Source organism: Labrus bergylta, chromosome 20 (genome assembly GCF_963930695.1).
Source record: "Labrus bergylta chromosome 20, fLabBer1.1, whole genome shotgun sequence".
NCBI classification, from domain to species: Eukaryota; Metazoa; Chordata; class Actinopteri; order Labriformes; family Labridae; genus Labrus; species Labrus bergylta.
Window position 1 is genome coordinate 20805233 of NC_089214.1, and position 27062 is coordinate 20832294.

The 27062-nt window shown below is 41.9% G+C and overlaps 1 protein-coding gene across 4 annotated transcripts in view; it reads left to right on the forward strand.

Annotated features, from left to right (window-relative positions):
* Positions 1–27062, forward strand: part of mpp7a (MAGUK p55 scaffold protein 7a) — a 146234-nt gene that overhangs the window by 105042 nt on the left and 14130 nt on the right. For 3 of the 4 annotated variants that reach the window (XM_065948933.1, XM_065948932.1, XM_065948934.1), the window contains 6 exons: positions 191–387; positions 1001–1062; positions 8943–8963; positions 10491–10523; positions 18588–18758; positions 26274–26354. In XM_065948933.1, coding sequence (XP_065805005.1) covers positions 191–387; positions 1001–1062; positions 8943–8963; positions 10491–10523; positions 18588–18758; positions 26274–26354 — 565 coding nt within the window. The remainder of the gene's footprint in view (positions 1–190; positions 388–1000; positions 1063–8942; positions 8964–10490; positions 10524–18587; positions 18759–26273; positions 26355–27062) is intronic. The other variant, XM_020631021.3, reaches the window with a different exon arrangement.

The following is a 27062-nucleotide window of genomic DNA, read 5'->3' on the forward strand; positions in this document are numbered from 1 at the left end:
TTCAACTTCTGATTGCATTGACCTTTATGAAATAATCACCCAGAGCTTTGCTGAAGCACCTTCTGCTCTTGCCATGATGGATTTCCTTTAGCGTTTACACTCTCTGTACTTTGCAGTGAACTGCAGGTTTTCCTGTTGTCAATCCAGCTCAAGTCCTCCCCCCCCCTCCTCACCTCTGCTCTGTGTCCAGGTGTTTGTGAAAGCACTCTTTGACTACGACCCTAAGGAGGATAATGCCATCCCGTGTAAAGAGGCTGGACTGGCCTTCAAGAAGGGCTCCATCCTTCAGATCATGAGCCAGGATGATGCGACCTGGTGGCAGGCCAAGCAGGAGGGGGACACCAACCCTCGTGCCGGCCTAATCCCGTCCAAACAGTTCCAGGAGAGGTAAGAAACCCGTCAGCCTGTCCCTTTAACAAGACTGTCTTTACTGACACGGTCGCACAACTTTCACTCTCTGTCTCTCCCCCCTTTCCTCGTTTTTTTCCTTCCTTCTCACTGCCAAAATAGTCTGGATTTCCGCACAATGTCTGGCCCGAAATGAGTAATGACAGAAAATGATAGTGCTGGTACCGATCCACTTTGGAAGGCAAGTGGATGGAAAATCGAACATCAGTGTGCACTCCGACGGCCGCACTTGATGTGCAACACAGAGCTCAAGAGGCCGGGGCAGCTTCTTGGCACCGTCCACAAGCACCCAAAATAAAAAAGAGAAAAAGGATCAGGGAGGAAAGCAAAAGAAAAAGGAGAGCAATTTAAAAAAAAAAAAAAAAAAAAAAAGTTCATTTTGAAGTTTGCAGTGTCGTCAACAGCAAGTGTTTCTCCTTCACAGCCTCACTCAGTCTGCCTTTTTCTCTTTCACCAGTCTCAACTGACAGAAGGAAACTGGTGAATATTGACGAGTGGGTTCTCTCTAGTGTAGCAGGGAGCGTTTATTATTCCCTGTGCGGTCATGAAGAGTGATGGTTTTATTGTTCCTTTTCTTTCTCATGTCTTCCAGGAGATTTGCTGTGCCGCGACCCATTGCCACTGTGCCGTCACAGAAGATCTCTCGACGATCATGTGAGCATAAATTATCTTTTGTGATAAGTTCTAACCAACCAGTACATGACAGTACAGTACACTGCAACGGGTGGGTGGGCTGGAGAATAACTCAGAAGGTAGGGATGTTACTCTGGACTGCTGCAAAGATCCACCACCTGTCATCAGAGGAAGTGTTGTGTCTGGACGGACCTTCCTTCTTGTTTTCCTGTCTGCTCCATGTTTTATTCTCTGTGTCTCGTTCACTCTGTTGCCAGACCCTCTCGCCTCTCTCCCCCCCTCTGCCTCTCTATGTGTTGATGTGCTCTAAGTCATGCAGAAAACGCTTTAAGGTTTTTACTTTTGAGAAAACCTACTCTGCCTTTTCACCTTCCAGCATAAACAGTCAGCCCCCTCTTCCAGCTTACCTCTCCACATCTCGGAGAGCCTAATGATAGGTTCATGATCTGATGCTAGAAACGCAGACATGTTGGAGACAAAACTTTATTTTTTGGAACACGTGAATGTTCCTTATGCTCGTCCCCTGTGATTAAGGTGATGCAGAGAACTTGGATGGACTCAGAATTTGACAAAAACAAAAATTGTAAAAAAACAAATGTGTTTGTTACCTGCTGCAGAATTAAGAACAAAGAAAATCCACCACATGATGAAACACTGATGACATGATGTGCTTGAATCATAACACACAGTTAAAAAAAAAGAAACTATGGAAAACATGGGGAAAACTTTCATTTCAATGGATCCTACAGTACTTATGATGCCAAACCTTACAGTAACCCAAACCTGGGCCCGGCAGTGCAGAAAAAAGTGAAGTCGAACACATCAGTGGGAGTACTTAGAGGAACTTTGTTACAACAAGCCTGAATGAAGGAGATCAGGAAATGGAGGGATTATAGCTAAATGACCCTTATAAATCAAAAAAGGTTAATTGGTCCATAATGAAGACAGGGGACATAAATTATGTTACAGAAGTACAGGACAGCAGTAGAAACAACGTATGGCCTACAGACTGTGAATCAAGATTTGAGATTGAGAAACAAGTTTATATCTGAAACAGTGGAAAAAAGAATAATCTCTTCAGTAGAAAGTATAGAAAAGCTGAAGTCTTCGGTTGTCTTGTTGCAAATCTTTGAATCAGTAAAAAAAAAAAAGGATCAAAACGTTCTTCATAATTTGAACTAAATATGCTCTCATTGTCTAAGGACCGTGGACCTGCTTCTGGCGTTTTATCAATGGAAAATATTTTCAGTATTTAGGCCGCTAAATGCATAACTGTCTCTAAAAAGAAGCCAGCTGCTGCATCATCAACAAATATTTTGACTTAACAAGAGTGTTTGCATTTCTTAGCCAATCTCCAATCCTACCAGCCTCCACAAAGAAATGTAGGCTGGAGGGGTGTGCGCTAGACGTCTGCACAGTCTCCACATGCTCCTGCTGTTTATTCCCCGGCCGTTTTGGCCCACAGCAGGGCTTTTCACCCGCACCTGACTATGAAGCTCTACAAGACATTCCCTGACATGCAGGCTTAAAACAACAAAGACATTAGCGATGATTTACAAACAGTTTCCAAATTGTAATGTGATTTGTAAATGGTTTTAGCTACAGTGCATGAATGGAAGGCTGTCCAGCTGGCATTGTGACTGCACATTACAATATGACTGTGTGTGCTTGCCTGTAGCCATGGAGGAGTAAGACATGCTGCCAATATCTGCTGTGGGTCTTTCAGAATTTGCAGGTCCACTTACCCCACACAGACAGAGTCTGCAGTGAGCTGACTATGTGCACATAATGTTTGCATTCTGGCTTTTCTTAAAAAAAAAAGAGAACATAAAAAATATGGATATGGTTCTGGCAAATTAGGGCTGCCATAATGAAGACTTAATTAAATTAGTGCAGCTTCAGCATGTGTTAGCATGTGTTACAAATACAACCAAAGACATTATCTATAGTGTTATTCATCAGTTCCCCCAATAAACTCTATATAAGATCGATATCTATATAAGATCTATATCTCTATAAGACTTCTTTCAACAATCAATGGAGTACAATTAATTCGATACGAGGCACTTGTACATCAGCTCAATGTTTTAGAAATGGTAGCTAGGCCTGCACGATATGAGAAAAATTTGTGGTGCTCAATACATCTTTTCAACAGTGCAATAATGATATGAAGAGCAATGAATAAATAGAAATCAAAGAGTGCATATAAGGTGTTACATGAAGGTTTTCTTTGTGTTTTTAAACTACAACTGTGTCTACAACAAGTCTGCCAACGCTTTTTTTCACCTCTTAATTGGTGCCATTTTCTTGCTGGTGTCTAAAAGCTACGGGGATAACCAACCCCCAATCCACCAGTTAAAATGCACACATACTGAGTAAGAAAGCATTGCTCTTTTACTCAACCCATTTTTTTCTGTAATTATTGTGATAAATTCAGACTTTTAAAATGTGATTATTACAAGTACTTGTAGACCAATAATGATAGTGTTGTTATTTATTATGCGGCCCTAATAAAGGAAAAGGTTTTCCCATTTCATACTACTTGTTAACAGTGTATGTGTTACTTACATGTGACCTGCACTGTTCTCTCCATGAGCTGATTTGATTTAAAAAAATCCCAAGGCTTCTCCATTCATACTCTACTGTCCTCCCACCTTGCCTGTTTCTCTCTCATATGTTTGCCTATTTCTATAAAGCCATAACCATGTTTCCCCGCCTAATGAGAGCACATTCAGTGGCTTCTGCACTTAAATAAACGGCTTGCCTCCGTCTTCTCATTTTGATTTCCCGGACATTTAAAACCTCAGAAAAATACACTACACTTGTACTTTCGGCTTTATAGGTCTGTTGTGGTCCCACAATGACCCCATTGAACCAAAGGCTGGTTCTTTTTCTCCCCTATTTTTCTAAACTGTAGATTACTGCTTTGAGACGGATATGTCAGTTTGCCTACTTGTTTCACTCGACATGGCGGTGAGCCCTTAATGTAACGTGACTCTTTCAATACAGTGCTCTGAAATACCCGAATACAGCTACTCTGACCACCCCTGCTAAACTTAGCATTAGGCTCATTTGCTTCGGATTCAAACTCTGGGTGAATTATGGATGTTGTCATTTCCTGGTTATGTTCAACCGCATATTGGCAAACATGGTGCAGGATGGCCAAAAATAGCCTCCTGAAAAGTAAAAGAGAGACAGTGCTGTACTGTTCCCTTACTATTTCATTTTAATGGCCCAGTTCCTCCTTTGAGTTATGGGATTTGTAAACTCCCCCCTCTCTCTATGCACAGAGGGCAGGTGCAAAATGTAGCAGAGTTTGCAGCAGCCCCTACCAGAGGAACATAAGTCTCTCTTTGACTAAAGCAATACTTTCTTCCTAAAGTCATACATACTGTAAGGATTAGTTGTGTGTGCAGCAGCAGTAGTAGGAAGTCCCTTGACATGAACCCCGTCAGGATTAGATGGATAACTGGGGAATGATAACAGTTCACTCTCTGTTCTCGCAAAGGCGCACACGCATTCATTTTCCTGTGTTCAAAACTCAAAAACTATATTAGAGAAATGGTTGGAAGCAGTTGGAGTATAAAGAATTCAGTGGATGAAAGTAAAAGGTCTTAAAGAAACGGAATCAATGGGATACAGAGAAGTAAGAAGAAGGTTATGGATGGAATGAAAAGAGAATCAGAAGTCAATGGGTCATGTTCAGTAGCAGATGTGGCCCTGTGGAGTGGTGATGGCTGGGTCAAGAGAGGTGGAGGGAGACAAAGCTTGGATCCCGGCCCTGTACACGGCGGACTGGCTGCGCCCCGGGGCCATAAACTACAACATAATTGAAGGATACTGTGGAGACCCCACTGTTACTAAGCGGAGGACGGTGGTGGTGATTGAGGAGGGGGTCCCGCTCTCTCTCTCTCCCGCTTTCCAGCCCGGGAGCTCCGTCGGCTGGAACAATATTGGTCTTGGCGAGGGGCTGCGGCAAGCATTGCTTAACCGTGTCCATTTACACCTCACATTTGCAAGATATAAATAATGCCTTTACTCACTGTTGCTCTCATGAATGCATTCCTCGGTTATGAAACTGATGTTTAAAGTGCCATCAGTTGCCCTCTCTCAGCCAATTATTAATCTGGAACAGGGACTACATCAAACCATTTCACATGTCTAGTTGCCAAACTGGCCTTACCTGCCCACTAGCATCAACACCTGGCGTTCCTCCAACCTTCCCATCTGGTCTGACGTACTAACAGCTCTCTGGGCTTTCATACAACGAGTCTGTTCGTCTGGCTGACATGCAAACCTCTCCACTGTCTGATTGTTTGGTTTGGTTTGTAGCCTGCCAAACACGTGGACACACTTATCGCTCACCTTGGGGTCTTTCTAAGTCTCTCTTCATACATTACAGCACTATCCCTCTACCTCTTGCTCCCTTTCACTTCAGTTAGCATTTTGAAATGACGCCCAAGATCAGTCTGAAGTGTCCCTGAACTTGGCCCTGATGTTCAATTTATGGTCCATTTCATTTTTCAACTTTAAATGCTTGCAGACATATGAGAAGATCTCGAAGCGCAATTGGTCAAGGAAAAAAGTTCAGTTTTATTCCGAAAAGTAAGTTCCATACCTGTTGGGGAATAATCTTGTAGTTTTTATTGTTTGTATCCCCATCTGAAGGCTTCAGAGCCTTTTCTGATATACAAAGACAAATCTTATTTCCATCCAGTTCTGCCCTGTCTTCCTTTCGCTTGACCTAAAATAATCAGCTCTACATTTGAAGGCTAAAAGATGCAAGAAAAAAATCCCATTCTGTGTCATCTTGGAAAATTTCACTGGTCTCATGTTGGTTGTTTAAAAGAAATAGAAAGTGAGATATGGAGAGCATGAGGAATTGACAGCGTACACTTAGTTCAAGGAGAAGGCCATCTGTATGCTGGCTTGCTGTGAGCGTGACATCAGCCCATAACTCATGGCCATTAACAGGGTGCTGACTATGGGTCATCCCTTTGTCTCCTCCTTCCTTGCATGGACAAAATATCTGAACAATTTCCTAACAGCTGTGCAGAAACGACACTCTAAATAGTTTGTTGTGCGAAATTTAATCCATCCAGTTCCAAAGGCAAGTACACCCCAAAGATAGATATCTACAACAATATCTAACTTACATTGGTTTTACTCATTGCCTACCCATACACTAGAGGACTTTTAAAAGACTATGAAAGGACTGTAACAGGATAAATACTGATACTTTTTAAAATAGAAATACTCAAATTGACAGAATATTAGATTTTACAAATACTTGGTATTTTGTGGGGTCACTATTTTAAAGACTGTTTTGCGCTTGTGATCGCAGTGGTTTGTTTTATCTGACGGGACATCCTACTAGGGTGTCACCTTCAGTAAGAACACAGTGAAAGTAGCCTTGGAGGGCCTTCCATGTTGACTATGGACCTGGTTTTCTCCTTTTTGTTGTTGATAGCTTGAAAAGTCATTGGTTTGCCAAGGCCAACTATCCTGATGATAACCTTATCATTGCCCACAAAAAACAACAGCCATCACAATAAAAATTATACCCCATGTTGTTGTGCAGTAATAATGTGCAATTTTCCTTTAACATACTGATTTACACCTATGTCTTTCATTTTGCCATCCATCTTTCCGTTGAATACAACACTTCCCTCAAGTCACCCCTTCCGTCATAATCTGTGGTGAATCTTTGGTATGTGGGCGACATGGGATATACCCCTAAGCGTGTGTCCCTCCATACTGTAGGGCGTAAGTTGGCCATGAAGCATCCAGTCAGGCTGGTTTGGTTGACTGGTGGTAGACTTCAGGACTGAACGGACATGACTCCTTGCGCTTAGCTAATGATAGGCTTGGCTGCCACCATCTCTGCAGTCCAGGCCTTCCACATGTTCTCTCATCAGATCTGACTTTGGGTACTCGTCAATTCTCTGAAAAAGTGTCCTAAGGGCAGGGAGTGAAATTCCCACTCAGAAAAAACAAAAGGGAAAGGTTTGCGTCCGCTTTTCAAGAATTCTCAGCTAGGCCATGCCCTATCGACTTGCGTCCTCCAGCCTTATCGTATGGTGTTGCATTCGACTAAGAATGCCAGTGTACAAGGCTAAAAGGCCATTAGGAAATGCAAACTATTCTTGTGGCAGATAGGCACCAGATGAAAGCCTTCCACAGTGTAATAACAGCAACAGTTGGAATTATTTCAGACATCTCCTCCTCTACAATCATCCCACTCAAAATGTGGTTTAAGTGCTGGTTCAACTTAAAATGTCACATTACAGCAGGAGGAGGGCAACATCAGGAGGAACATTGCTGTGAACACTAACATGTGAAACAAGATGTCAGATAAAGGCAGACACATTTGGCTCCACACTTCAGAACAATCACCGCTTTCGGGCCTGATGTGTGGAGCACAAAACAAACTTTGCCTTGATCAGTCCTGACTGCTGTTTTGGCTAGTCATTAACTGTATGCTGTGACGTAACATCTCCCTGAGCTGCAGTGCGCTCTGGGAAATGAACATGGGGCTGTAAGTTGAGCCCCATACTGTGGAAGTTGGTGTTATGTATGTTTTTATTTAACCTTGTTTGGTTAAAATGGGAACACGTGAAAGGGAGGAAGCATTTATAAGTGCCTCCAAATGTTTCAGGGCATCTTAAACCAAACATACACGCACACACATTCTGCATCGGCTACCATTTCGGAAAAATCGGCATATAGCTGTTTGGATGGCACTCTGAAACATCTGGAGTCATTTTGAGAGCTACCTTAAATTGAAAATGTACTCTTTTAGTGTACAACACATTCCCATTTACAAAGTTCAAGGTCAGAATAATTATTTCTTGACAGTAGATCAATGTATGGGTTTTAATGGAGGCCTTTGAATCTAAATATATTTTTTTCTGTGATGTCTCAGTGGATCCAACACATACCAGAGATTATGTCTCACTAGGTAAAAATGTATATAAACATTTTATACCAAGTAGAATCACTAGAAATATTATTAAATAGAATGTGAAAGTTGAGTCTTAGCTTTATAAAAGATAGTTCCCAGAACTCAAGGTCAACCTTCAAGCTTTTCTGAGCTTTCAATGAATCATGTGGTCTTCTGAGTTGGGTGGGGTATACTGTGTTATCATCAGTTTTGTTGGATAAAGGTTTTGATCTCTAGTGCTATACATTAGTTGAGTTTCTAAGTTTCTAAGTTACTAACATTTTAAGTTACAGGAAACAGTTTGAAGGAAGTAAAAGGTTTCCTCAGCTGATTGTTTCCACTCTGGCCTTAAAATCAGACCAACTAGTCCATTGGCATAAGGGGATGTTTGTTTTCATCCATCACTTTTGGGCTCTTTAACAGTGACGCCATATAAAGCTTAAACCTTATCTATGCAAGTCGCTTTTACCAATCAGGGATTTTTTACTGAACATAAATGCTCAATAGGGTCTGAACTTTGGTGTCAGCCAATCTCTGCTCGGCCTTTGGCATTGCTTTTCTCATTTGAAATGACAATTTTGCTTCCAAAGCCATCTTTGTAACAACCATGTATCACTCACTGACAATCGTTTGAAAGCTTTGGAAAAGTGAAAATGGTGACCTTGAGTGATATTTTGTAAATCTTCTTGATCAAATGAATTAAGGGATTTTCCTTAAAGACATTATAGTGATAACCTGATTGTAATGTTTGTCGTAGTCTACTTAGATTTTCCGCAAACATCACAAAATGAAATAGAATCACGGGGTTTGTCACTTTTGTTGGAGAAATTACTCATCTGAAGTACAACATACAGTAGAGACACAAACCAACTCAACTGTAACTTAAGGTACTATTTTTCAGATAAGATGTTAACCCTTGCTCTTGTTATTTGTTTCTCTTTTGTTTTGCTTTTCTAAGATGATGTGGCTGTAGAGTTTGGTAGGTTTACTCTTTCTTATTCTCCCACCTCATCCCCCAGCTCCCTTTCTATAATCCATGATCCTAACTAAGAGTCAATTCCATTCCTTGCTTCAAATGCACTCACAGCTGAGGAGATCGAAGGTACGATTTGTCCGACATCTCCCACTGAGTACTACTTTTCTGATATGTCCCTGTCTGATATCGCTGCAATGCAAGGACAGTAAAAACCATTTGTTATTGGGTCCCCCTCATATTTATTGTGTGTAAAACAGGTCTACTTCCCTCCTCTGCTTTCCATTTGTCTTGTTTTTATTTGGCCTGACTTCTCATGTCAAAACGGATCACTTTTAAGAAAGAACATCAGACGTCACTGTAAATACGGACATGGTAGAGATGGATCCATGCCTCATCGTTCACCCGTTGACACGTCATTGTCACTTGAGTGCATATCATATGGAAAATCATATGAACCCTTCCAGTTAACCTGACCCTATTGACCTCATTCACAATACTAAAATATCAATAGATGTTTGATCAAATATCCAGAGCAATGACCAGAGATGAAGTGACTTGTGCACACAAGTTCAATACATGCAAGTGAATAATTGAAGAGTGAAGGGTTTATGCAAATTTTGGATATTAGTAGCATATTGTCTCTTTCTTATTTATCACATGTATTAATCAGTAATTCATTCATCTACAAGTTGGCAAATTACAAAAACAAAGTCCAAAAGCACTGGTTTTTGAAAGTGATTGAGGAAGTTGTATATGAATTGCAATCTAAGGCCCTGTCTCCGCATAGCGTTTTTTTTCTGAGTGCCAGCGTCTTTTTTCACATGTCCTGCCCGGAAAAAAACGTATGGTGGACACCTGGCCTTAAAGTGCTTTTCTCAGTACACTGCTAGGACCAAGGTATAAGGCCCATACTCAGCATTTTAAAGTCTTAATTTATGAAATATAGCTTCCTTACTTTCCATCAGTAACTGGTAGTTAAGATATGATAATAGAAAACTATAAGTTAGTGGTTCAGTAGTTGAAGTCTGAAGTCCTGTAGCCGTTAAGGCAGCTAAATATGTGTTTCACTGGAGTCCTAGACAAATTTTGCAAAAGGGATAATCCAGCGTAAGGGACCATATCATATTCCATTGTATCATAATGCCGTTATTGAGTCATTTATAATGAGTATTAAAGAGATGATGTGCTACTTTAAATATGCATTAAAGGAACAAATTGATGGGGATTTTCTGTACTTTTGGCCTCATTATAATTATAGATGGAAGGTACTGATAAACCTCCTGTTTGCCACTACATTGACGGTTATCACTCTGGACAAAGTAAAACTTAACAAACAAGAGTAACATAAAAACATTCCCCTCATGTTATCTGTATCTGTGTCCATGTGTCTCTTCCCATTATTTTCTATGGACTTGACCTTTAACCTTTGCAGTATCTGTTCAGAGGAATGGGTTTCTGTTATACTTTCTCTTTAATTCGATGTTGTGCCTTTCTTGTGGCTTCTCTTTTCTTTTTTCTTCTCATCACCAGAGGAGGCCGACTATAGTAGCGGATTCAACCTAGGTGAGAGATGTTGTCTTCTTTTCTTCCATTTCACCTTTGCTCTTCATTTCATGATGCAGCGAAATAGTGGCTATACAACAGTTGAATGTTTGTCGTCTCAAATAGTGCTATTCTGATCCTTTAGATAGATTCCCTCATTATAAGATGCTTTGTAGATATTTCCCTTTGTATAATGTGCTAGTCATGTCACTTAAAAGGCCAGAGGGATTTTGGTGACACTGATTCAGCTTCGCCTCCCATGTAAAAACACAAATAGTCCTGTAGTGGTACAGTAGCCACACTATGCTATTTATGTTGCTTGCTGACAGAACTGGTGACCTGGCAGATCATGTAATGGATTTGCAGACTGTAGTGTTTATCCTGTTCTGCCTCTGCTGTGGGTCTGAAGACATCTTTGAGAACAGTCATTCTGCATAAATTTGGGTAAAAAAGGACGACTTGTTTTCCACGCTTTGTTCTGGATGTCCGGCAGAGGACCGTTGTCACTGATGTGGTCCTGGTCAGACAATTATCGTGGCCCACTTTGGTTCTGCAACCCTTTCCAGAATGCTGCTTCCAATTCTCTGTCTTTTACAGAAATGTTCCCCATCATGTTTTTATCACAGCTGTCATTTTGCTGACAAATCATAAGGTATCGTCTCTCTGGAGGACCAGAGGCTGTACTAGCGGTCTCATACATAAATCCTCTGTTTGTCCATTTCTTTTTTCTTTTATTGAAGTCTATTTGGATTATTCTCTTTCTCTTGCCATCTCTGTCCAATTCTCTCTTTATTCAGATGTAAAGGTGAAGAGGTGACATTGTCTCAGACCTCTCTGTCCAGAGCACACGCAAGTTTATAAATACTGAGCTTGTACCATGGCTGCCAAGCCCAATCAGGGTCAATTCTGAAGGCCCGAGTATGCCAAACACCAGTCCCTTTTTCCACTCCTCTCTGTGCCCTCCAGGCTTGCCCTTACTGTCACCCTTCCTTCACCATGAGGTCAGTGACCTCATCCTTTCTTCTTCCTCCTTGGTATCCAAACAACATCCAGCACTAGTGGGTTAGCAGCATTTCTTGACTCCAGCAGTCCAGAACGAGGTTTAACTGAAATGAGAGAACCTCAGGAGGAGAAAGGGGGAAAAAAAATGTGAGTTATAATAACATCTCCTCTATGAGAGTACTTGCTGCATGGCTTTTCAGCCTGTTGGATGTGGTTGTATGATTTAGAGTTGGCCTGTCCCAAAAAGTTTGAAATACAAGAACTTACAGATGCTTTTGCAATGCTACTGAGGTTGCATGGGGAAATAAATGAGGCGGTGGGAGGGGAAAGGCAGTTGTCCTTAGTTTTTGGTTTGTTTTCCCTACATGCCTTTCTCAATGATGCAATGTCTGTAATGTCCTCTGCTCGAAGGAATCCAACCGCCATACTCAACCAGAAGTCGTACAAAGAAATGTATTTATCACTGGATACAATTTGCACTCACCTGCAGTCACAACCAGGTGATCTGTACACCGGAAGGTAATGTAGAAGTGTAGGCATGGTGCACATCAGCAAGGTAATTCCAAAAATGTCCAAATGTCACATGCATGCGTGGATTGATGGACAGACAAATGGATGGCAAGCATGGAGCTCCAATCAGATAAAGCTGAACAAACGAGGGCTGGGATATCCATTAACCCCTCAAAATCCATTTACGGCCATGTTAAGGAAAGAATGGAAAAGTGTTATAAACTGAAAAAAAACCGCTCCATTTCCAAAATGCGATGAGTTCATCAGGCTTCAGGTTCAATACATGTGGAAGCCCTGGAGCCAATATGTTGGCATTTGTGAGTTTTTCCCCCAGTCTATGTCCAAACATCTACTTATAAGATTGAAATGATTCACATTTTAATGGATATCCCACATTTGGATAGAATCAGAGCAGGTATCTGCACTGACTTGACAGGTGGGCTTTTATCAGTATTAGTTAGCAACCGTTCCAGCTGTTAAAAGATTTGGAAAATAGGCATGGAATATTTTTGACGATGGCTTTCTTTTAGAGCATCTTCTCTGTTTTAAACTCAGACAGCATTAAATCTCTGTACTTTTGGCCCCCAGAGGTCTCATTTGGCTCGTTGATTGTTGCTTGAAGGACTCCATTTGAAGCTGAATTACTTGTGTGTGAGTGTGCAAATTTTTCATTTAACACCCAAGGCATCAGACATCATTTTGAGGGAAGACATTCCCAAAGCCCAGCGAGCTGTGGGATAAGTCGGAGGGGAAAAACAAACAGCGCTCGACACAAATGGACTTCTTGCAGCCAAAGGTCCAGAGCCCTATTCCACTGTTGAAGCCGGTAGCACTTGGGTTGGGTACCACTTTCCAAGTGCGTAGTGCGTGGGCTGTGGAAACTACTCCCAGAGTGCATTATCCCTAGATAACACTCTTAATGAGTTCACCATGGTGTAGACTGCTACGCGTACGGATTTCAAATATCACACCCACTAACTGCACCTTTTGCTTTCACTGTGTTTATTAGTAGAGGAGTGAAATACATCAGCTCGGCTGGAATTGAAAACTTGCATTATTAATGTCCCAAACGTCAGGAGGTTTGGTTGGCTACTATATGTGTACACTGTTGTATTCTTTCCAAGTAAAAAGGTTGATACCATCAAACTCTCTTAGATAAGCCACGGAGCACTCTTTACTACTGTACGGTAATCATTTTCACAGACGCCTGTTAGCAGTATGGTGGAGGGAGCATTTGAAGGTCACACGGCTATGTCTGTCTGGGTATATCCATTACTTCTTTTTACTCGCTGTGCTTAAGCATTCTCCCCTACTGTTTCCTCATGTTTTCTCTCCTCTTTCAAATCTCTCCTGATTCCATTTCTCTTGTTTACCCTCCTGATTCCTCTCCTTCCTTGATACAGTACATCTGCTGTCTCTGTACCTTTTTTTTTTTTTTAATTCCTCTCCTGATTCCTCTTCGTCCTGATTCCTCTTCTCTCCCCTCGAAAATCTTTACTGATTCTACTGAATTTTCTTCCAGCCATTGGGGTTCCTCACTGCACCAGATTGCTCTCTCCTTTTTCCCCAAAATCTTTTTTCTGTCTTCTTTGGTTCCTCTCCCTTTCCTTCCCATCTACTCTCTTGAGTCCTCTTCTATCCAGATTACCTGCCTCCTCACCCATCCAAAGTATTTTTCCCTACTCCATTGTTTGACCTTCCTGTTTTGCTCCCTACTGCTCTAACTATTCCTTTGCTTTCTGTTACCAATTCCCTTTCAAACCCAAATTGTTCTCCTTTCCTCCTTTAAATCCTGACCTCACAGAAAGGCCTTCCTTAATCCTCTGGAGGCATTTCCAAAACATAAAGTTGGCCCTCAGTGACATGGCTAAATAACTCTGGCATGTTTTTTCCTTATAGTCCGGCAAGCTTTCCTGTATCATGCAAGCAAAGCAAAATGGTGATAAATCAAAGCAGATCAGTCCTTCTGTCAACCATAGGGTATTATTTTTTCATCTTAATAAGAAGCAATGCTCTTCTTTCTCTTATTTGCTGTTGGGGTAATAATGGCTGACAGTGTGGAAAGCGTCCTCCACCCCTTTACCCGCCTTCCATGAATCTTCCTCATCCCTTCCGACCAAGCCAGTAATGGGCATGCATAACGATGCCAAGTGAGAGCCGGTAATGCTTCCCACATTTGGTGCCCACAAACAGGACTAAGTGTTACAGTGTTAAACCGCAACGTGCTGCTTCGAGCTGAGAGTGGAAGACTCCCTAAATCCTCGGCTGCCATGGCTGGTTAATTCCATAGATGTCGTCTCCATTAGTCCAGAGGAGAGAAGGCCCCTGATGGGAGAGCCGGGATGGCACTGGAGCTGTCAGCACAGTCTCCTGTAGTTAGGCCACGGGCCCTCAGAGCGTCGGGGGCCTCACAACAGGTGGTTTCACTATGAGCCTTTTCCTCTCTGCTTCCTCGCACTCCCTCTCTGAAGAAAATGAAACTTGATTGGAAGGAAAATGGCAGTCATTTTTTATTCTTCTCTGTGTTGTCATTTTGCTGATCGCCTACGCGTGATGTCTGGAAGACCTGATTCTTGTATTGCTCTCAGGCTTCTCCTATTTCAGACACCCGTTGGCAGATGCGTGACTTGAGTGTTTCTGAGTCATCTGTTTTTTTAAGAACATTTCTTTTACTTAACTGTACCTTTTTTTTTCTTCTGTTTTACACTTGTAGACATTTTCTGTACAGGTGAGGGTTCACAGGAAATGAGTCCGAGTGGGCAGTATGAGCCCTCAGGGTTGCTTTCTTTAAGCATATGCTGAATTTCCTATGTGGCTGTTAGATATTATCACACTGGAAAATGGGCTTGCAGAACCGATGGTGACTTCCAAGCAACTGCGTATGTGTGTAGTCCAAGCTTGTGTTTACTCTTGTGTTTAATATGCTCATCTCTTTTTCCTTTACTTTGTTCATGTTTCTGTTGCACTGAAAGGACTTTGAATCAAAGTGTCTGTGTGTGTTTGAGAGCGAGAGAGAAACTGTGTGTGCGTGTTCATGCAGTATTTAGTTGCACTTTTGGCAGTTATCCAGTCAAAGCCTGGTGCACACCATTAGGAGGTGCGTGTGTGCTGAATCTAAGTAAGGAAATTTTAATTCCACACCCAAAGACACACAACACTGCCACAGCTCTGCTCTCAGGCCAGGGAATCTCAAAGCAAAACTTCTGTCAACAAACACAATTGGTCACATTATTGACAGAGGGATTGGCTGTCAATGCCACACATTTCATATATTTTCACATGTAAGCCAGAAGCATGGATCATCCTATGATAAACATGCTGGTGGTCAGACACACTGAAGCTTTTCATGTCTGACAGACAGGTTTCAAGTTGGAAGAAGGCTGTAATCATTCCTTTATTCTGGATCAGATACATTTGAATCCTTTCCGTCTCCATCGTTACTGAAGATGAGAAATTTATTAATGGACTTGTTCCAATATGTACGGCAATTAATACTGAAAATGCCTGTCATTAAGCATAACATACTTGGTGTTTGCTGGTACTAAATCTGGTACTAAAGTATATGCACCTTGACAAAATAGACTTGTTTTAATGGATAACAACCTCTTTGCAGCTCCTAATAAGTAGCCCATGCAGAATGTTGCACTGTGAAACTGTGGATTATGGTCATCACTTCCTCACAGGCAACTACCGTATTGTTAAAGGTAGCCAAGAACTGGTTTAGGTAAATGATAAATGGGCATGAGCTTGTATAGTGCTTAACTAGTCTCCTGAATACTCGGAGCGCTTTTACACTGTAGGTCACACCTACCCATTAACACCCATTCACACACTGACGGTAGAGGTTGCTATGTAAAGAGCAGCTTGGGGTTAAGTGTCTTGCCCAGTGACACATTAACCATGTACAGTGGCTGCAGGAGCTGGGGATTGAACCCCCAGAACCTTTTGGTTGAGAGACGACTGACTCTACCACTGAACCACAGCTGCCCCAACTCCAGGTTATTAATCTTGCAACAAAACAACAACATTAAAGAGCTGGCAGTGATTGTAACATTATTCAGAGCTACACTGAGTAAAATCAAAAATCATGATTTGGCTATAAGCCTTAACAGCATATCTGAAGATAATGGGTCAACATCCCTTCAGTTAGCATCTTTCACATGATTTAAAAAAAAAAAAAAAACAGGAGCCAAGTTTTCCAAAGAAGTCTTGTCCTCTCCAAACCCAATGGTATTTAAAATTAGTCAGGGTGAGCACTTTTATTTACCCTTTGGCAGTACATTGAGGAAGGCTGGAGACTTCATGTTCTTATTTAAATTGAACAGTTAGGCAAAGTTAACGAGGACTAAAGGGGCAATAAGAACTCCCCCTTAGCTAAGGGAAGGACGATTCTTTGAACTGCAGAACCTCGTAATGAACCCCTGCGCACCTGCCTGCCCTGTGGAAAGAAGTGGATATTGCCTTTGGCCTGAGCAAAGGAGATGGCGGCTTGTCATACTACATGACGGACAAAATTAATGACTTTGCTAGTGTTACTTAAAGCCTAATCAGCCGGTAGTGTGTTTACATTATGATGAATGACTCACCAAAGTGGTTTTCGGGTTTGAACTTTTCGAAAGTGGACAGCTCACTTTCAATAGAATATCATTACCTTATGCTTTTAATGTTTATTGTAATGATGTCAACCCTTGTGGATATCGGTTACAGTTTGATGTCTTTACAGGAGAAATGCAGATGAGCGGTGTGCGTTTTCCACTGAGCGCCAGAGGCGAATACTCCTTTGGTGGGGGCAGAGTGAGGAGGGGGGGGGGTGGGGGGTGCTGAATGAGTGGATTAACCAGAGGAGAAATGGCACAGACAACGTAAGCCACAAGTTGCCCACAGTGGAACAAAGTGTGCCCTTAATGTTTGATGTAACATTATATTCAGCTCTCCGACACGTGTGTACACTCGTACTCTACGCTCATGCAAAAACATATCATTCTGCTCCGATGACTTACAGTGTGTTTCATATGTAACCCAGAATAGACTTGTTGCTCCGTCCTGTGTCAAGGGACCGTTTTTAAAATGATGAAGCTAAGAAGAATGCAGACTTGGTTTGAAAATCTTGTGGAAAGTATTGAGGGGTGGGTATCGGGAGCTGTTTCACCGTCTGATTCTTTTTCCCAGTCCATAATTTTCATGCTGCCTTCATCTTACTTGGGCGTATTGCATTATGTTTTTAAGTTAATTTATCACTGATTCAAAACTGAAATAATGAAAGAGGCTAAAAACAAGCCATGCCCATAATCAGAAATAGCATATTAGAAATCCGGGGTTCTGGAGATGTAGCCAACATCTGTGTTTAACCAACATCTGTATCATAAATATCAAACTCTAGTCCTCAAATTATGGCTAAGTGTGGCCCTTTGATACTGGGAAACTTGATCACATTAGAGAAAGCTCAGGAAGTCTTTTTGACATCAGAGTCAGAGAACATGAGGGTTAGGGTACACCATAAACCAGGGCTATTCAACATTTTTGTTCAGGGGGCCAAACATTCAGAAAGCTAAGGAACCGGGGGCCAGACAAGCAAGCCCACCGCAGCAGTGCACTGAGCAAAAGCCGTTTTTCCCCATCAACAACACAAGCTTGTGAAAGGCTGCGAGCACAGGACCAAAGATTTTCTATTTAACGAGAGCGCAGTGCTGTTTTTAAAACTTTACTTAGGCAACAATGACTGTCATTCACAAGTCCCCCCCCTCCCCTGTTTATTAGTTATCTATTTTGTAATTGAAAATAGAACTGATCTACGGGCGAGTCTGATGTCATCTGCGGGCCGGAGTTGGCCTCTGGGCCGCCAGTTGAATAGGCATGCCATAAAACAATCAGCCGAGACAGAGGCCAACAAACAAAAAAATTCCACAAATAAACCACACCACTTTTTGAAAATTTTGGAAGTTCTGAGAGGCAAGTAAGGAAAAGAAAAACTGGTGATGAATTTTTCTCAAGAAAAGTGACTCAAGAAAAGTTGGTGGAAATGATCTTGATCAGTAAATTCTTTTAAATGTCTTCATCATTTTTAATCATTGAGTCAGGTGTGAAAAAAGCAAAGGTCTCCCATTATTTCTCATAACAAGCCTTATTAGTAAAAAAGAGGTTGGAAAAAAAGGAACCTTAAAACCTAACAGAGCCTGGTTATGATCAGTGTGTGCACAAAAGACGGGATGTTAAATCCTCAACATGTCACCAGGGGAAAATCTGACTAAAGTGTTTGAGTGTGATTTCCAGGGAAACTGTTGGCCGAGTGTTACGCTGTTCTTCTTTCACCTACAGCACAGATAGCTGTCATAAAAACGAGCTGCACAATACAATATGAGGTATTGGACATGGAGCTGTGGAGGTGTTTGCCAAGACACTGAAACGATCATAAATTGGGGAGCACAGCTGCGGGCTTATGTGTGCATAGAGTTGTGTCTGAAGTCAGACACCCCAGACACGCATACTGACACAAACATTTATTTTTACTTATATATTTCTGTCTTCTCTCTCCGTCTGCTTTCTGTTCGTCGGCCGTTTCATCCTGACCTCCAGCTGGGTTCAGGAGAAGCTTCCGTCTCAGCAGGAGGGACAAGAAGACCAACAAGTCCATGTACGAGTGTAAGAAGAGTGAGATATACGACATGGCTGACGTGCCCACGTATGAGGAGGTCGCCCCATACCGCAGGCAGAGTGGAGCTAAACACCGACTGGTGGCCCTAGTAGGTGAGTGAAGAGCTGTGGCCTGTTGGAATAAATGGTAAATGGACTTGAGCTTGTATAGAGCTTTTCTAGTCTTCAGACTACTCAAAGCACTTTTACAGCTAAGGTCACACCTACACATTCACACACTGATGGTAGAGGTTACTATGGAGTGAAACCATCAGAAGTAACTAATCCCATTTATATACCGCCGACGAAGCAGCGGGAGCAATTTGAGGTAAAAGTGTCTTGCCCAAGGACACATCGGACATGTTGCTGCAGTAGCTGGGGATCGAACCCTCGACCTTCCGGTGGAGAGACAACGACTGTGGCTCAATGTGTAACTTGAAAATAGTTAGTTTGTAACTTAACTTGTACGTCGACCAAAGTGGAGTGGCCCTGCTGGCATGCGCCGGAGACAGACCACTGTCCATGCAGTGGAAACACAAGCGTTTGGTGCTTAGGTGACCAAACAGTTTTGGGGACTTTTTGTTTGAGTCCCCTGAACTATCCACTAGGGAGTTCCCTGATAACTACACTCCACCATGGGGATTTATTCTTCTGTCTGCAGTGCTTGGAGAGTACCTACTCTGAAGCAGGAGTTAAAAATGTTCCTCTAATCGGGGTTCTAAGAAGTAAAGGTGTTCATCGATCCTGCGGTGCGGAATCTCTAAAAAAAAACAAGGGGGAGGCTTCCTACAGTTCCTAGAACTATGGAAACGTTTCTGGAGTCTGAAAACGCCTATTGACTAGTGGTCAATAGTGCAACACCCTTATTGTTAGTAGTGGCTAAACGGTCCAAAAATGAAATCATTTTTTAAATAGCCTATTTTTGAAATTGCGCATAGAAAGTGCAACCCTGGATTCTTGCGTTACTTCTTGCCTCACACTTTGTTTTGCTGTTCAACTTGGCACCAAAGATTTTAATAAAAATCCTCACCTCCCATCATGGCGACAGATACGACTCTCTGACTCAGAGGTCTGCAGCTCTGGAACCCCCAGGTGGCTCAGACTTACCCCCCCCCCCCCCATGAACCGCCAACCCAAAAATGAGCTTTGCAATAGAGGGACTCACATGCAGTCACCCACAGCGTCCTTAATTTAGATTTTTTAGCACCCTGTGGAACCGTCACAGCAGACCTCATATTCATCAGTCACATTAGTGCTTTCGTTTACGGCACCTCACTCTCAAAGTCCTTTAGATGGAATTGTTCACACTCTCCACGATGAGCGTGTGTTACAAATCCCTCCAAAGAGCTTCACAATGTGCCAAGGTCTTGAAATGACTTTAGTGGTTTCTTATTCTGTATTTGTGGTTGGAAGAAGAGCGTTGCCAATGAATGGTGGAACAATTTACTAATCCAGGTGTGAAAGTAAAGTCTTAAATCTTTTTCAGGACCAACTGTGCCATCAGTGACATCTAGGGTTTTCCACATTTTCCCTTTTTAGGTTTGTTACTCATGACAAAAAATGACAAGAATGTCCCGGTCAGAGATGGAACAAAGCATTCCCAACATTTTCAGCGTCTCCTTCCAATCTGTTTCCATTCATCAAGGGGGGAGACCTAAAAAGTCTGCTCCGGTATTCAATATTTTAATTCAAATACTCCAGCAGCATTTTTAAATTTGTGAGCAATGAAAACCACTGGTGACATGCTCTCAAGGTCTTATTTTTCCCTCTTGCATGCTCTCTGCTGAGGTGTGCTCGCAGCCTGATTGTCCAGGCCTTGGTTCACTTTTGTACGCCACCAAGGCATGGACTTCATCAGGCTCGTAGCTAATTAGCAAACTCATTTTCCTGCCAGCATGTCACAACCTCACCAAAACCTCTCCCTCCTGTCACGCTAATGTAAATATTTTCAATTAACTTCCATAATTTGGAGGACAACCTATGGACAATTTCACACATAACGAAGCAGAGGGCCAAGGCGAGATCTGCTTTATGTTTCTCTGCCTCCACTTCTCTCCTGCTTCCTCTCCCCGGAGTCTCTTGATTTCTCTTATTAGAAATCTTTTCTATCCAACGCCTTCTCTCTATAACTGTTCTTTTGTCTTTTCCTTTGCAAGACCACAAATAAGAGTCTGCTCTTCATTAAATATTTAAAGCTTGTTTTAAAAACCCAGCCAAGTCATAGAGAGCCCAGGTTGAAATTTTCACCCAACTTCCCCAGCTCCACATGTCCTCTGCCCTTTTTCACTTCAGAAAACGAATCATTCAAAGTACATATTCAGTTTACATAACCTTGGAGGATTTATTACTCTAAGTTCTTAAAGTGCCCTAATGTTCGACGGAGGAAGCCAAGAGCAGACTCTGCGTTACTGTGCGGTAATCAATTTAATCTCCTGAAAAGTCGACAAACAATAAATGATTCATGTCTTTGGTGTTAAGAACAGAAATGTTCTCGTATCGCAGTGTACAGATAGTGCAGGTAATATTGTTTTCATTCAACAAAGTAACTTAAATACTATTATCTCATGACTTAGAACAAAATGATAGCTGTGGCCCTACTGCAACTCGTAAACCATCCAGCATCTCACAGTTGTCAGATATTACACAGTGTATGTATGAATGTTGAGCGCAAATATTCATTTAAATCCACTTTAACTATGACAGTATTTAAGAACTGGATGTAACCTTCAGATCTGGGAATCAACGCAAAAGCACAGATGCCTTAAAATTCTTTCCAATCGCCAGCAGGGGTCGACTCGTCTGTTCACAAGACCAAGTCAGACAGTTATAATGTAAATGATAAAATAACAGGTTTTAGGTCTAAATCTATAGATTCAGGTCTTCTTAATTAATTGAATAAAGTATTGTGCAGATGGTACAAAACAGAACAAAGAAACAAAACAAACCTGTTTTTTTCCCAGACACACATTTGTAGAGAGCTGCTTTACAGCCTTAGTATATTTGATTGACAGGTTGCTAGCATAGCATAACACTTGTTCAGTGTGTAGTTTTAGCTCAAGACACTTTGTGTTGGCTGTTAACTTTTTAATAACTAGGTTTTGTTTTGAGCCCAACCCAAAATTGGTTTTCCAATCAAGTTATAGTCACCGTTGATTAAATATGCAACTGGGTGACCAAGTAGCTTTAGCTTAGCTTTACATTTCACTGGCTTCATTCAGTTCAACCATGTTGTTTATTCATAAAGAAAACTTGGCTAAAAAAAGATAACCACAATGCCATACTGGAGGCTTCATAACATTAGTTTGAAATCAAAGTAATGTCACCGTGGCTTTATCCCCTTCTTACGTACAGTTTATGTCTGTAACCCAGATGCTATCGCAGTACAGCACATGCTAATGATACACTGCTTGGCATGGAAGCATCCCAGTTACTGCTGTTGGACGTAAGCTAATTAACTCTATACGCTAATAACTGAATCATGCTAGGTCAGGTAAACGCACTGATCAACCATCATTCATACACTTCTCCGACTTTACTTTTGACTTTTTACAAGCAGAAAAGAAAATACATACTTTCCAATTATTTCAAACATGAATATCACTTAGTCATATCAGCTTTTAACAGACAGAGAAATCTTTGCATTAAACGCCTGAGGGCTTCATTAATGTGGAAGCACAGATCCACACATTAGCCTCTAATGAATGACCTGCTGCCAACCTCTCACATTAAAAATGGAGCACAAAAAACAGAGTCGGAGATCTGTTTCAAAGACAAGTCCAGATGCTTATCTAGGTTTTTATACATTTTAATTCAAACAGCCAAGTAAAATATAGTTTTACATTAAGCATGCATAGTTTGACTTAACCACTGATGTTTTTGAAAGAAATCCGATTATTTAACCTGACAAATGGTGTGCTGATTTCCACATTTCCTTGTAACTTGACACACTGAAGTTCCAGACAGAGTTTGATGAATTGAATGTTTTTAGTTTGGGGTTGAGCCCTAACGTAGTTCAAACACACTGAAGCCTAAGTGAATGTTTATGTGGTATCCAAATTTATAAAATTGGACCTCTATTTCAAGAGCTCTCTTATGTTGAAAGTGTAGTGGCGGTGTATTGTAAATGATCTGTGGTTACCACACTACACCACTGTCATCCTTTAAATGTGGTAGCAGCACAGCCAGCACTAAGAGCAGTGCTGTGATTCACCCTGCCCTGGATGTAGGGAAGGTCGGGAGGTATCGAGCCATGCTTCGGCCTCTCAGCACAAACTGCATGCGATGTGCCCCGCGCTTTGCCTGTAAGTTATTAACGCTCACAATATTAAAGGCAACTTCTCTAATGAGTGCCGTGGTAAAGTCCGACACTTTTACTGGCACGGCGCGAGGGCCAGCGAGAGAGAGAGAGATACCGGGGGGGGGGAATACATAAACACATAAACACAATGTAAATACTGCAGCTTCATCCAGAAAAAATTGGAGGAGTTTTTATTTTGGCGTTCAGATTTATTATGTTGCTGTTGCGTTGAGGCATTGTTGAAACAAACAATGCACAAAGAGGGGGGCATGTTTAAGGTCAGATGGTGAAAGAGGACCACAGGGTGCTGCTTTTGCTCGTAAAATGCCTGGTGGTGGGCCTGTTGGGCCCCCTTGGCAGGCGGTGGTGCGGCTGGAATGAACTTTAACCACCACCTGAGGTATTCTGATGAAGGCCTGCTGCCATGCATCATTGATATCACAAGTGGCAAGCAAGGGAGCGATGTACAAGGTGAGAATGGTTTAACGAGAGTGCAGACGTGGGGCCGTAAGTCAAACCAAAGGGAGCAAAAAAATTGCTCTGTTGGTCCCACGTGTTCCGGCCCTGATATCCACCCTCAGAGTCAAGCAAACAAGCAATGTGTGGAGGTTCGTGGCCTGCAGGGAGGACTGTCTGCACCCCCTGTGATAGGGCTCATAAAAGAGCCTCTATTAGCACGCTCTGCCACCTTCAGCACCTACAACAACATTGATCCACATCCTTGTTCAAACAGCACCGCTGCATTCCTCCCAAGCTCGCGAAACAAATTCAAAATGAACTCCATTTCCTCATCTTAATAAATCACCCAGAGTCTCAACCCCTGGGTTATCCTCTGTGAAAAACTCCCTCTCCTCCGATAAGATTGATTGCTGTCTGTGCCTGGCCTCGTGCTTGTTTATGAGACGCTTGCCACAAAATGCCTCACGCCGTCTGTCCAAACTGGGTCGGGGTATTTATCTTCTATTTTTCTTCTTCTTCTACTTTAAATTCGCTGAGGAGTGTGCGAGCTGCGCTGAGGAAACAGCTTTTATCGCTTAACAGCAGTCGCACAAAAGGACCCGAACCATGTGTTGCCGTGTGCAGGAGCAAAGGGAAAGCATGGGGTGTGAATTTGTCCGTGTGTGAAGGCTGCCAGTGTTCAGAGATTACACTTGAAAGAGCTCCGTTGTCCACACCTAGTTATCAGGTTGTGGATCTCTCTCTAAGCCTTCCTGCTTCACGACCAGATGAAATGTAGAGGAACCCCGCAGATAGTGCAAGAGAGGAAACAGGGGCTCTCAGAGTTTGTCTTTTCAATATTTTTCTCCCTTTTCTTTCCACCTCATCCACATCGCTGAGTGAACTCATTGTCCGTTTGTTTTAGAGGAGCGGCCTGCTAAACACATTTGCCTGGAGAAACGAATTTCCAATGCGGATCTGATGCGATTGTAGTGCCTGCCCAGAACGCCAGGCATGTGAGGAATCTCAGGCTCGGATCGAGTGCCGTCTCTCACTGTCCTCTCACACTGCAGAGAGGAGCGGTGCTGGAAGGAAAAAAAAAAAATGACACACAAAGCCGTACACTTGTTACTTCAAAACGGATTTCTTGCCCAGTTAGTCAAAGACACTGATGTGAGTCGGTTTACATTTGGATGATTATATCACCCTGGTTACAATAACCACCAAAATATTGCCGAATTGTTTGAATTGTACAGATGGAAAACTGAGAAAGGAAAGGGAACGTTTGGATCTGGATTCAGTGACTTCTACCAAAGTAAAACAATTGAAAACAAGGTTCTTAGTTTAAAAAACAAAAACTTTTTGTCTCTGCGCCCACGAGTCATTTTAGAAGTATTTTTCATATTTTGACTGCAAATGAAAGCAGCACACAAGAGGGCTGAATTAGTTTGGGTTGTTTGTTTGATGTTTGATTAAATAAAAAGAAGAAGTCATTCAGCCCTCTTGTGTGCAGTGAATCTCCTCATCTGCTTCCATCACCATGAGATTCTTTTTAACATCTCAACATGAATAAAAACAAATACTTTGCTGTACTGTAATGTATTTAATATAGTATGGTAAAACATAGTTTTGGGATACTCAGGTATGCTGATGTTTCTTTATTAGCACTTATTAGCCATGACAACTCGTCCTGCACCAGTTAGTCAGAAGGTTCAGTTCCTTGTGTTTTGGGAGGAATCAGGGTTTTTTGTTGGTTTTTTTGTGTGGACACCTTGAAATCTAGTTGTATCATGCTGCTTTCTCCAACGCTGATTTCTCAAAGCCTTAACATTAAAATCAATTCATTAATTAATCAAATGATCTGTAGCATTTACATTTTTCTTATTTGGCCTCTTTTTATTTGCTTTTGGAGAGACAGTGCAGTAGACAGAGAGTGAGGAATGAAATGTGGGATAGGATCCACAGGTCAGATTTGAACCCGGGTCACCCGGTCCAAGGACCACAGCTCCACTTGTACACCAGCGCCCCGATATTTAACTTTTTGATTCTTGAAGAATGCTACTGATGAATCACAAGTCAATACGTCTCTCTGCTGTTGATGTGATAGAATATCCAGCTGACTTCTGACAATAAGGATGGGCGTCTTTTTTAACATTTACTGTAAATTGACAATATATATATAAAGGAGGTTTGAAGTGAGAGAGGGTTGAGTTAAATGCCGACGGTAACTTTAGACTTTCTGTAGCTTTGTCGTATTAAATCAATTCTCTTTGCTTGAAAGGCCTTCACAGGGTTGATTGTGTTTTAATAGAAGATGAAATTGAACTCACCCTGTGGTAAATTGATTTATTATTAAGAAAGAAAGACACGGACAGATTTTCCTTTTCTTAGAGAGAAAAAACACACACAGTGACTCCGGTCTGGAAATGTACGGAGAACCTTAAAGTAGGAAAACAGGTAAGAAGATAACGAAGAAGTCACTTTACTCAGATAAAGTACTATTTACATTTCAATTCATACAATAACTTATTGATAACAGAGAACGTTTGAATGTATAAACTACACAAAGCAAAGCAAAATATATAATCATGTCTAATACAGGAAAAGCAAATAAAAACGTTTGATTATGTAAGCACCTTTTGACCTCTCCTTCTTTGTGTAATATTAATACTGGTCATATGTAATCACAGACCAGGATCAGGTCTACTTCTTCATCAACTTTACATCTGTTATGTACTCAATTTAACACTCCAGTTTCAACAAACACTTCACTAATCTTTGAGAATGAATAACTTTCTTCTGTTGCTTTGAATGGAGCATTCTCAGTCAGAATAAATGACCCTGATTCAACGTCTGACTTTGTGATCTGAGTTTGTTTGTTTGTTTTTGTGCAGGACCCGCAGGAGTCGGCCTGAATGAGCTCAAGAGGAAGCTGTTGATCTCAGACCCCCAACACTTCAGTGTGACCGTCCCCCGTAAGTTAACAACACTCACCTCAGAGTCCACTTTACCTTCGATCTTTCCCTTACACCTTCTCCCTCCTGTCTTCTCTCTGTGTGTTTGTGTGTCTGTTGTCTACACCTTATGTCTACATTGTACCTCTTGTACATAACGTCGTATTACAACACTTTACATGACCATGAAGCATGCTTAGTTTACAAGACAGGAAACACTTAAAATAATAATAATAAAATAAAAGGGACGGGTCGAGTCCAGGTCTGGACATCGGAAAACAACACAGAGAACATGACAGCTACTTTACTGACTTTGTGTCTTATTTTGAGTCAGATTAGCCAGATACAACAGGAATACCCAGAGATTTATCCATAATGAAGGCTGTCCATGTCGTGTACCCGTGCTGATGTGAAGTGTGCTTAGGCACAGTACAGATCGCCTTGAGTGAGTGCGCCCTGAGAAACGGAAGTGCACAAGATGCCAGATCAAATTCTTCCTCCACAGGAACCCGGTACAGTGTAGGGCTCGTGCTCTCCTCGAGGCTGAGCGCTGTTGTTGTCAGCTTTTTCACAGTCTGCCTGACAAGCTCTGAATGATGGAGGAAACAGCGTTTCTCTACCTCCTGAGGACATGCCATTCCACTGCTTCACGAGTTGGCACCAAAGCTACCTGCTTCTCCTTCCTCTCACACTTTCTGTCAGTCTTTTTTCTGTCTCCCTCCTCCTCGA